The sequence below is a fragment of the Rhinoraja longicauda genome, chromosome 34, assembly GCF_053455715.1.
Source record: "Rhinoraja longicauda isolate Sanriku21f chromosome 34, sRhiLon1.1, whole genome shotgun sequence".
Classification (NCBI taxonomy): domain Eukaryota; kingdom Metazoa; phylum Chordata; class Chondrichthyes; order Rajiformes; family Arhynchobatidae; genus Rhinoraja; species Rhinoraja longicauda.
The window spans coordinates 3236061-3248935 of NC_135986.1; the positions used below are offsets into that span (position 1 = coordinate 3236061).

General features: G+C 49.8%; 1 protein-coding gene across 1 annotated transcript in view; it reads left to right on the plus strand.

The window, feature by feature from the left end:
- LOC144609289 (paired immunoglobulin-like type 2 receptor beta) overlaps positions 1-11242 on the plus strand; it is a 22712-nt gene extending 11470 nt beyond the window's left edge. The window contains exons 2-4 of the mRNA XM_078427719.1: positions 3944-4286; positions 4796-4936; positions 11112-11242. Coding sequence (XP_078283845.1) covers positions 3944-4286; positions 4796-4936; positions 11112-11242 — 615 coding nt within the window. The remainder of the gene's footprint in view (positions 1-3943; positions 4287-4795; positions 4937-11111) is intronic.
- The last annotated feature ends 1633 nt before the right edge of the window (positions 11243-12875 follow it).

Consider the following 12875-nt stretch of genomic DNA (forward strand, 5'->3'; position numbering starts at 1 on the left):
AACATTTTGAATTTGGAGATAAACCACAGAAATTGCTAGCACGTCAACTCCGTAAATTAGAAGATGATTCTACAATTCATAAAATTAGATCAGAAAATGGAGATTTGCTTAAACTACCTAAGGATATTAATCAGAGATTTTTGCAATTTTATCAGTCATTATATTCATCAAAAATAACAGATACTTCTGCGCAGATGCAAAAGTTTTTGCAGGAATGTAATCTTCCTGGTTTGAATGTGAGTGATAGAAATTTACTGGGCGCAGAAATAACTATGAAAGACGTTGAAGAGACTATTAAATCCATGAAAAATGGGAAGACTCCTGGCCCTGATGGCTTAAATAATGAATTTTATAAAAAATTCAGTGGTTTGATCTCTCCACGTTTGCAAACTGTATATAGTCACGCCTTTAAACAACAGAGATTGCCACAAACTCTGACTGAATCAACAATAATCCTCATTCCTAAAAAAGATAAGGATTCTGAAGACCCTGGTTCGTATAGGGCGATAGCTCTTTTAAATACTGATCAGAAGATATTAGCGAAAATCTTAGCTCAGAGATTAAGTCTAGTTATAGACAAATTGATACACCCCGATCAATCAGGCTTTATAGCCAAACGATATTCATTTTTCAACTTGAGACGCTTGTTTAATATAATTTATTCAAATAGACTATTAAATGAAGATTTAGCAATCATCTCGCTAGATGCTGAAAAAGCATTTGATCAAGTAGAATGGCCCTATCTTTTCTCAGTGATGGAAAAATTTCAACTAGGTGAAAATTTTTGTGCATGGGTGAAACTTTTATATACATCCCCAACAGCTAGAATATTAACTAATCAAATGCTGTCATCTAAATTTCATTTAGCTAGGGGTTGTAGACAAGGATGTCCACTATCACCACTTTTATTTGCCCTTATTATAGAACCACTTGCTGAGAGTATTAGATCAAATTCAGATATTTATGGCTACAACACTAAACATACAACCAATAAAATTTCTTTATATGCGGATGATGTATTAATATATATTACAAAGCCAGAAATTAGCATTCCGAATTTATTAAATCTCATAACTCAATTTGGTTCATTTTCAGGTTATAGAATTAACTGGTATAAAAGTGAAATTATGCCAATAATGGAGCATAATCCGGCCACACTTCAACAATTTCCTTTTAAAATTGCCTATGAAAAGTTTAAATATCTTGGAATTTACGTGACTAGGAAATATACTTCTTTATTTAAATCAAATTTTCCTCCTTTACTTGCTAAATTACACAGAAATATCCAATTTTGGAAAACACTTCCTATATCATTAGTTGGTCGTAGTAATGCTATAAAGATGATCTTTCTTCCACAGCTATTATACTTATTTCAAGCAATTCCGATCTACCTTCCAAAAAAGTTTTTTTTTTAAATTGATTCAATTGTTACTAATTTTATTTGGGACTACAAGACTCATAGAATAAATAAAAGACACTTATGTAAGTCTAAAATTAATGGAGGAATTGCTTTACCTAACTTTTTATTTTATTATTGGGCGGTTAATATTAAAAATATAACCTGCTGGTTGGATGATTCTGATCAACAACCGGATTGGTTAAAGATGGAGAAAGAGGATTGTTTACCATTCGATATTGGTGCGATCCTCTTAGCTCCAATAAATTTAAATAAAAAAACATATGGAGGTAATCCCATTATACATAGTGTTATCCGTACCTGGAAACAATTAAAGCTTACGTTAAAATTGAGTAAATTATCTGTTTTCCTTCCTATTGCGAATAATCCTTCTTTTAAACCGTCTGTCTTAGATAGAGGCTTTGCTCAATGGAAAAGTTATGGAATCAAAAGGGTGGGAGATCTTTATCATAAGGGAACTTTTCTTTCGTTTCAGGAGTTACAGCAGAAGTACGGATTACATGTTAATAATTATTTTAGATATTTACAACTTAGAGATTATGTAAAATCACACATGCAAGAATATAAGTTTAGAGGTCCAGAAACACTTGATGTATGCCTGAATCGACATTATAACTCAAATAAATTAATATCTTTTATTTACAATATTCTCCTTGACACTGACATTCCGTCATCAGAATCTTATAGACGAGCATGGGAGGACGAATTGAATCAATTTATAATGCAAGATATATGGGATGAAAGTTTACAACATATACATCAATGTTCATTGAATACTAGACATTCCTTAATACAATTTAAAATAATACATAGATTACATTATTCGAAGACGAAATTAAATAGGATTTTTCCTAGTATCTCTCCTATGTGTGATAAATGTCAATTTCAAGAAGCTAATTTAACTCATATTTTCGTAACTTGTATAAAAATGCAAAACTTCTGGTTGGAGATTTTTAAAATAGTTTCTAAAGTTATTAATAAAAAATTAGATATGGACCCAAAATTAATTATATTAGGATTATCAGAACATACTACAAATTTTACAGTAAGTCAGGTACATTTTCTTGATTACAGTCTAATAACTGCGAAAAAACTAATACTTAAATTTTGGAAAAAACCAATAACCCCCACAATTAAAATGTGGACTATGGAAATGACAGAGACCCTGCATTTGGAAAAAATAAGGTTTGCCTTAATCGACAAACCTGAGTTATTTTTAAAAATATGGTCTCCATTTATTGAATTTTTAGAAAAGTAAATGGGTTTGGCACAGGACTAAAATAAAAAAAATTTAAATAAAAAGTTGAAACTTGAGTTGGGGGTTGGATGTACGTACAGCTGTGGTTTTTGTCTCCCGGATCTACTCCCGTTAATTTTTATTGTTAGATCCTTTTTTTAAATTTTTTTAACCCTCTTACTCTCTCTCCCCAAGTTTATAGTTTTATATTTTTATTTTTACTTTCTCTCTTCAAAAATTTAAAAATTGAAGCTATGTAAGAACTTTGTAACAAATGTGTTTTTTCTTATTTCGATTTGTACATATGCTTTTCAAAAATAAAATTGGGAACATGTTTCCTGCCTCTAACGTGTCCAACCCCTTAATAATCTTATACGTTTCGATAAGATCTCCTCTCATCCTTCTAAATTCCAGTGTATACAAGACAGATTGTTGATCAGTGCGGGTGTCAGGGGTTACGGGGAGAAGGCGGGAGAATGGGGTTGGGAGGGAGAGATAGATCAGCCATGATTGAATGGCGGAGTGGACTCGATGGGCCGAATGGCCCTCATTCTGCTCCTTATCACTTATGAGACCCTGCATTTGGAAAAAATAAGGTTTGCCTTAATCGACAAACCTGAGTTATTTTTTAAAATATGGTCTCCATTTATTGAATTTTTAGAAAAGTAAATGGGTTTGGCACAGGACTAAAATAAAAAATAAAAAAATTTAAATAAAAAGTTGAAACTTGAGTTGGGGGTTGGATGTACAGCTGTGGTTTTTGTCTCCCGGATCTACTCCCGTTAATTTTTATTGTTAGATCCTTTTTTTTTTTTTTTTAACCCTCTTACTCTCTCTTCCCAAGTTTATAGTTTTATATTTTTATTTTTACTTTCTCTCTTCAAAAATTTAAAAATTGAAGCTATGTAAGAACTTTGTAACAAATGTGTTTTTTTTTTTTAAATTTCGATTTGTACATATGCTTTTCAAAAAAAATTAATAATAAATAAATAAATAAATAAAAGTAAAGATAAGGATAAATTGTCATCAGTTTACTATGTATTCCTTAACTGTTACTGTTGACTCTTCTGCTGGGAGCAGTGCTGGTTGTGCAGTCTCACAGCAGCGGGCAGCAAGGAAGGACCTCCGATATCTCTCCTTCACACACTTGGGGTTATTATTGTTATTATTGTTATTAAACGGAAGAAAAGGCAGAAGAAGCTGGAGTAACTCCGACTGCCCCTTGCACCCCCCCCCCCCCCCCCCCCCCCCCCCCCACAGCATTGACCGTCGGCGGTAATGGCTCCCAGGTGGATCAGCCGGCCGGGCTGTCCGCAGTGGAAGGTGGGTCGGTCACCCTGCCCTGCTCCTTCTCGTACCCGGCCCACCTCCGGCCCCGGGGCATTGACGTCTCGTGGAGGGCCGGGTACTATCACGGGCCGACCATCTTCAACCTCACGCGAGCCTACACTGACAGGGAGTACGAGGGCCGGATCACGTTCCTGGGCTCGCCAGACCACGACCACACCGCCTCCATCCGCTTGGACCGGCTGAGGAGTAGCGACTCGGGCAGGTACTTCTGCCGGCTGATGATCCCCGGTGAACACCACAAAATTTGGCAAAGCGTCCCGGGAACAAATCTGTCAGTGCAAGGTGAGCAATCGAATCCTTAGCCCCCGAACTTCGCTTTGAATGTGCAACAGCACAGCTGGGAACAGGCCCTTCGGCCCACCGCGAGTCTAGGACCAGAGGGCATAGCCCCAGAATTAAAGGGCGTTCTTTTAGGAAGGAGATGAGGAGGAATTTCTTTTGTCAGAGGGTGGTGAATCTGTGGGAATCTTTGCCACAGACGGTTGTGGAGGCCACAAGTCTGGATATATTTAAGGCAGAGATTGATAGATTCTTGATTAGTGCGGGTGTCAGGGGTTATGGGGAGAAGGCAGGAGAATGGGGTTGGGAGGGAGAGATAGATCAGCCGTGATTGAATGGCGGAGTGGACTTGAAGGGCCCAATTCTGCTCCTATCACTTATGACTTTATGGACTCAGTGGGCTTTAGGCCTGTTTCTGTGCGGTGTCTTTGAATTAAGCTATCGGGTGGTGGGCATAGGAGGGGGGGAGGAGATGTTTGCAAAAGAGGGGTTCCTTATTTCTCCGCTTCAAGCCCCCACAGAGAGGCCCAGCATCACGGTGGTTGTCGAGAGCACCACCCCCAGGGGAAGCCCACCCTGGGTGCTCTTTGTGGCCAAGTGCGGTGGGCTACTGCTGCTGGGAGCTGGGGTGGTCATCTGTGTTGTACTTCGTGGTCCGGTACTTGTTGTACCTTTGTGGTGACTCTGGAAGGACCACGAGTACACGTGTATAAAAGGTTACATTGCTGGAGCTCAACTCCAGGCTGTTTATTCCGTGGCCACCTGCATCCAGAGTGCCCGCCTAATCACACCAATCACTTATATACACAGGCATACAAAGTAGTCCTTGGATACACAAAGTAGTCCCAGCAATATCACAACATCCCCCTTGTCTTATATATTACAACATCCCCCTTGTCTTATATAAAATTGTTTTCTTTACCATTCGAGGGCTAAAATATATTTAACAAACAAAACCAAAACACCATTGCTTTTTGCAAACAAACCAATAACACAACTAAACACAATTAAACACAATTGCTTTTTTTCACCATCATGGTGGTCACTCCTCTGCGGAATTTCACTCATCGCCGGGTGGTCACTCATCTCCGGGTGGTCACTCATCTCCGGGTGGTCACTCACTCCGTGTGGTCACTCCACAGATATATACATTTATACAAAAACATCAAATATAATACATTAAGCTTTCATTACACAGATCACTACACAGGTCATTAAACACAAAATATTCATTTTGTTCCATATCTTCCCCTCAAGAAGACGTGCTGTGTAGATCAAATGTAGTGTAGGCTCTAGATGCTCCACCACCATGAATTGCCTCCCACTGCTGGCCTCCCACTGCTGGGCTGGCACTGCTGGGCTCCCACTGCTGGGTTGGCACTGCTGGGCTCCCACTGCTGGGCTCCCACTGCTGGGTTGGCACTGCTGGGTTGGCACTGCTGGGCTCCCACTGCTGGGTTGGCACTGCTGGGTTGGCACTGCTGGGCTCCCACTGCTGGGTTGGCACTGCTGGGTTGGCACTGCTGGGCTCCCACTGCTGGGCTGGCACTGCTGGGTTCTCACTGCTGGGCTGGCACTGCTGGGTTGGCACTGCTGGGCTCTCACTGCTGGGCTCCCACTGCTGGGCTGGCACTGCTGGGTTCTCACTGCTGGGCTGGCACTGCTGGGCTCCCACTGCTGGGCTGGCACTGCTGGGCTCCCACTGCTGGGCTCTCACTACTGGGCTCCCCTTGCTGGGCTCCCCTTGCTGGGCTCCCCCTGCTGGGCTCCCCTTGCTGGGCTGGCACTGCTGGGCTGGCACTGCTGGGTTCTCACTGCTGGGCTGGCACTGCTGGGCTCCCACTGCTGGGCTCCCACTGCTGGGCTGGCACTGCTGGGCTCCCACTGCTGGGCTCTCACTACTGGGCTCCCCTTGCTGGGCTCCCCCTGCTGGGCTCCCCCTGCTGGGCTCCCCCTGCTGGGCTCCCCCTGCTGGGCTCCCCCTGCTGGGCTCCCCTTGCTGGGCTCCCCCTGCTGGGCTCCCCTTGCTGGGCTCCCCTTGCTGGGCTCCCCTTGCTGGGCTGGCACTGCTGGGTTCTCACTGCTGGGCTGGCACTGCTGTAATCGCGGTGCGCTGGCCCCGCCCACAAGTGCTCCCCGGCAGCTGCCGTTCAACTTTTCGAACGCGCTGCCGCTGGCCCCGCCCACAGGTGCTCCCCGGCCCCGCCCACAGGTGCTCCCGGCCCCGCCCACAGGTGCTCCCCGGCCCCGCCCACAGGTGCTCCCCGGCCCCGCCCACAGGTGCTCCCCGGCCCCGCCCACAGGTGCTCCCCGGCCCCGCCCACAGGTGCTCCCGGCAGCTGCCGCTCAAATTCGAACGCGCTGCCGCTGCCTCGGGCCCAGGGCCGTCCCGACTCTACGGTCGACGCGCCTGGGTAAGTACGCAGTGCCTCGGCCTCGGCCTCACCGGCCGCCGCACCTCCGCGGGTGGTCGGTCCCTCCGGTCGCCGACCCCCTCCGGTCTCCTCCGGTGCTCTCCCGGTCGCCGCACACCTCCATGGGTGTCGGTCTTCCCCAGTCACCGCACATCTCCGTGTGTGTCGGCTCTCCCGGTCTCTCCCCCGCGAAGCAGTCGCAGGCTTCTAATCTCGGGCCTACACAGGTGCTGGGGCGCGCCGTGGGCCTACACAGGTGCTGGGGCGCGCCGTGGGCCTACACAGGTGCTGGGGCGCGCCGTGGGCCTACACAGGTGCTGGGGCGCGCCGTGGGCCTACACAGGTGCTGGGGCGCGCCGTGGGCCTACACAGGTGCTGGGGCGCGCCGTGGGCCTACACAGGTGCTGGGGCGCGCCGTGGGCCTACACAGGTGCTGGGGCGCGCCGTGGGCCTACACAGGTGCTGGGGCGCGCCGTGGGCCTACACAGGTGCTGGGGCGCGCCGTGGGCCTACACAGGTGCTGGGGCGCGCCGTGGGCCTACACAGGTGCTGGGGCGCGCCGTGGGCCTACACAGGTGCTGGGGCGCGCCGTGGGCCTACACGCACCTCCCCCAGCAGCTTGCAGCGTCACGTCGGCAACTCGGCGCCGATGACTACTGAGCAGGTAACTATACCAACTCACACTGGCCCTGTCGGGATGCACTCCACTCCAAACGTCCCGTCCCGTACCGAGCTGGAAACTTTTCTTTTTTTTTTCTTCTTTTTTACCTTTTCTGCTCGGGCATGCTTCATTCTCCCCCCTAGGCAAAACACCCAAGCCGCTGCCACCATGTTGTACTTCGTGGTCAGGTACTTGTTGTACCTTTGTTGTTACTCTGGAAGGACCACGAGTACACATGTTTAAGATGTTATCATGGTGGAGCTTAACTCCAGGCTGTTTATTCCAAGGCCGCCTGGATCCAGAGTGCCCACCTAATCACACCAATCACTTATATACACAGGCATACAAAGTAGTCCTTGGATACACAAAGTAGTCCCAGCAATATCACAACATCCCCCTTGTCTTATATATTACAACAATCTGTATCTGCCAGAGGAAGAGGAGGAGGAGGAGGAGAGGTGAGTGGTGCTCTGGGTGGGTCCTTCACACTGGGAGATCCATCACACTGGGTGGTCCATCACACTGGGAGGTCCATCACACTGGGAGATCCATCGTGCGAGGAGGTCCATCACACTGGGACATCACACTGGGAGGTCCATCACACTGGGAGGTCCATCACACTGGGAGGTCCATCACTCTGGGTGGGTCCTTCACACTGGGAGATCCATCACACTGGGTGGTCCATCACACTGGGAGGTCCATCACACTGGGAGATCCATCGTGCGAGGAGGTCCATCACACTGGGACATCACACTGGGAGGTCCATCACACTGGGAGGTCCATCACACTGGGAGGTCCATCACACTGGGAGGTCCATCACACTGGGAGGTCCATCACACTGGGAGACCCCACACACTGGGAGGTCCATCACACTGGGAGGTCCATCACACTGGGAGGTCCATCACACTGGGTGGTCCATCACACTGGGAGGCCCATCACACTGGGAGACCCCACACACTGGGAGGTCCATCACACTGGGAGGTCCATCACACTGGGAGGTCCATCACACTGGGAGGTCCATCACACTGGGAGGTCCATCACACTGGGAGGTCCATCACACTGGGAGGTCCATCACACTGGGAGGTCCATCACACTGGGAGGTCCAACACACTGGGAGGTCCATCACACTGGGAGGTCCATCACACTGGGAGGTCCATCACACTGGGACATCATACTGGGAGGTCCATCACACTGGGAGGTCCATCACACTGGGATGTCCTTTGTTGCGTGTTAACCAGTCAGCGGAGAGACAACACACGATTACAATCGAGCTGTGCACAGTTCAGTTTAGAGATACAGAGCTGTACACTGTGGACGGCTTGATTAGAAAACAAAGAACAGAGAAATCATAGAAAAATAGATGCAGGAGGAGGCCATTCGGCCCTTTGAGCCAGCACCGCCATTCATTGTGATCGTGGTTGGTCATCTACAAACAGTAACCCGTGCCTGCCTTCTCCCCATATCCCTTGATTCCACTAGCCCCCACAGCTCTATCTAACTCTCTCTTAAATCCATCCAGTGAATTGGCCTCCACTGTGGCAGAGAATTCCACAAATTCACAACTCTCTGGGTGGAAAAGTTCCTTCTCACCTCAGTGTTAAATGGCCTCCCCTTTATTCTTAGACTGTGTGGCCCCTGGTTCTGGACTCCCCCCAACATTGGGAACATTTTTCCTGCATCTAGCTTGTCCAGTCCTTTTATAATTTTATGTCTTATAAGATCCTCCTCTCATCCTTCTAAACTCCAGTCAATACAAGCCTAGTCTTTTCAATCTTTCCTCATATGTCAGTCCCGCCATCCCGGGGATTAACCTGGTGAACCTACGCTGCACTGCCTCAATAGCAAGGACGTCCTTCCTCACATTTGGAGACCAAAACTGTACACGATACCCCAGATGTGGTCTCACCAGGGCCCTGTACAACTGCAGAAGGACCTCTTTACTCCTGTACTAAAATCCTCTCGTTATGAAGGCCAACACACCGTGAGCTTTCTTCACTGCCTGCTGTACCTGTACGACACCTTTCAGTGACTGGTGTACAAGGACACCCAGGTCTCGCTGCACCTCCCCCTTACCCAACCTGACACCATTGAGATGATAAGAGAAGCAGAGACAGGCCCTGCAGCGCCCGCAGTTCATCGACTGGACAGCAGAGGGAGTGCTCGGCCCACCGCTGAATGAATGGACTCCGCTGGTTGGACTTGGGACAAGTTGGGTCGACGTTCTCTCTGGTGTGGCTGTGTTTAGTTTAGAGATACAGCGTGGAAACAGGCCCTTCGGCCCACCGAGTCCATGCCGACCGGCGATCCCCCCGTGCACTAATTCCTCCTACGCGGTCTGAACGTGGGTCTCGCATCTCAACCCAAAACGTCACCCAGTTCCTTCTCTCCAGAGACTCTGCCTGACCCGTTGAGTTACTCCAGCATTTTGTGTCCACCTTAGGCAAACAATGACCGGTTCTTTATCCCCCTACTGTTAGGGGTTAAAGACTGGTTCCTGATTCATTTGTGACCGGAGCAGAATTTGGCCATTCGGCCCATCCAGTCTACCCCGCCATTCAATCATGGCTGATCTCTCTTTCCCTCTCAACCCCATTCCCCCGCCCGCCTTCTCCCCATAACCCCTAGCACACCTACCGAAGGGAAAAAGTGGTTCTTGAGTCTAGAAGTTGGGAGGTCACGTTGCAGTTGTTATAAGACATTGTCGGTGAGACCGCATTTAGAATATTGTAAGAAAATAACTGCAGATGCTGGTACAAATCAAAGGTATCTATTCACAAAATGCTGGAGTAACTCAGCAGGTCAGGCAGCATCTCAGGAGAGAAGGAATGGGTGACGTTTCGGGTCGAGACCCTTCTTCAGACTGATGTCAGGGGGGCGGGACAAAGGAAGGATATAGGTGGAGACAGGAAGATAGAAGGAGATCTGGGAAGGGGGAGGGGAATAGAGGGACAGAGGAACTATCTAAAGTTGGAGAAGTCAATGTTCATACCACTGGGCTACAAGCTGCCCAAGCGAAATATGAGGTGCTGTTCCTCCAATTTCCGGTGGGCCTCACTATGGCACTGGAGGAGGCCCATGACAGAAAGGTCAGACTGGGAGTGGGAGGGGGAGTTGAAGTGCTCAGCCACCGGGAGATCAGGTTGGTTAAGGCAGACTGAGCGAAGGAATATTGTGAATTTTGTGAATATTGTGAATTTTTAGAATATTGCGTTCAGTTCTGGGCACCGTGTTATGGGAAAGATATTGTCAAGCTTGAAAGGGTTCAGAGAAGATTTACGAGGATGTTGCCAGGAGAGTTGGACGGGTACATGGATAGGACGGGTTTGGAGGGATATGGACCAAGTGCAGGCAGGTGGGACTAGTGTAGCTGGGGCATGTTGGTCGGTGTGGGCAAGTTGGGCCGAAGGGCCTGTTTCCACACTGTATCACTCTGTGACTCTATGAATCCTGTACAAGCCATGACCAGTGATGAAGGTGTCACGGTTCCACAATGACACCTTCTCCCCTTAAAACTTCTTCCATGAGAAGAAACGTCTTCCATTAGCACCAAAGGGACGACGGTGTGTAAGGTGGGCCTAGAATTGTGGCGCTATCGTGTACCGTTTTGGCTGTAGTTCAGGAACAAACAAACAAACAAACAAACGAGAGTTTTAGTACATAAGATGGCCGTCTGGTAACTCGGATCTCACTGTACCTTAAGTGGGACATGCGGCAATGAAACTGAATCTTGGATCTTGTGTCCCCTGCCTGCAGACTGCCTGGGTGTGGTGTGGTCAGGGCGCAAGGGCGACCCGGTGACCAGCAGCGACAAGGAGAGGAGGCGGGCGGACGTGGAGCCGCGCGGGGACGGCCAGCAGGCGCACCACCACGCCGGGGAGCTCTGAGCACCCGGCACCCTTCCACAGTGGGATGGGTGGGGGGGGGGGAGGGGGGAAATGGAGACCGCGTCCCGACTGGAAACGCCACTGACACCGCTCCCTGCCGGTGGTGGCATCGACCGCTGGTGAGTCAAGTCAAGTCAAGTCAATTTTATTTGTATAGCACATTTAAAAACAACCCACGTTGACCAAAGTGCTGTACATCTGTTTAGGTACTAAGGAAAAAATGAAACGTACAGTAGCACACAAACATATCAGCACATACATAAACAGTTCACAGCGCCTCCTCAATGAGTGAGAGCACCCCTTCCCCATCCCCCCCCCCCCGTGACCCTCACTCTCCCCATCCCCCCCCCGTGACCCTCACTCTCCCCATCCCCCCCCCCCGTGACCCTCACTCTCCCCTTCCCCACCCCCCGTGACCCTCACTCACCCCTCCCCCCACCCCCCCGTGACCCTCACTCACCCCTCCCCCACCCCCCCGTGACCCTCACTCACCCCTCCCCCACCCCCCCGTGACCCTCACTCACCCCTCCCCCCACCCCTTCCCCACCCCCCCCCCCCCCGTGACCCTCACTCTCCCCTTCCCCACCCCCCAGTGACCCTCACACGCCCCACCCCTCACCCCTTCCCTCCCCCCCCCGGTGACCGTCACTCACCACTCACCACCCCTCCCCCCTCCCTCACCACTCACCCCTCCCCTCACTCACCCCTCCCCTCTCCTCACCAACACACCCCACCCCCCCCCAGGTGACTGTCATTCACCCCTCCCCATGCCCCACTCACCCCTCCTCCCCTCCACCCCTCACTCCCCCCTCACACACCACCCCTCCCCCCCCTCGGCCCATCGAGCCCACTCCGCCATTCAATCACAGCTGATCTATCTCTCCCTCCCAACCCCATTCTCCTGCCTTCTCCCCATAACCCCTGACACCCGCACTGATCAACAATCTATCTATCTCTGCCTTAAAAATACCCACTGACCTGTGGCCTCCACAGCCGTCTGTGGCAAAGAATCCCACAGATTCACCGCCCTCTGACTGAAGAAATTCTCCTCCTCATCTCCTTCCTTTTAACCCCCACCCCAGTGGTGAAAATAGCCCCCCCCCCTTCCCCCTCCCTCCCGGTGACACTCCTTGTGTTGCGCGGTCAAGGTATGCCAACAGTCGCCATGTAAAGGGAGCCGTTCCCGATCCTGCCCATGCCCATCGTTTCCCCCTCTCTCCCCACTCCCCCTCCCCGTCTGTACCGGCGCAAGAGGAACGACAAAAATGGAACGTGTTTCACCACAAAAACACAAAGACTCTCTGAGCCACTCGGCAAAGGACGATCTCCCGACTGCGGGCGGCCTTCCTCTCTGCGCCTTCTCCCGCTCCGAGCTGAAGGCGTTGGCTCGGGAACGCTGGACCGCCAGGTCGCGCACTGGCCGAGGCTGCGAGGAACTGCAGGCGCCGGCATCTCCGGCAAGACTCAGAGTGCTGGAGGGACTCAGCAGGCCAGGCAGCATCCGTGAATGGGGTGTTTCGGCACGGAGGCAGCGTAGACACACGGTTTTCCGATCCCGACCTCCGCCCGAGGGGACAAATCGCAGACGCCGGTTAAACTAATCTAAACTCAACTCAACATGCAGGTGTATAGG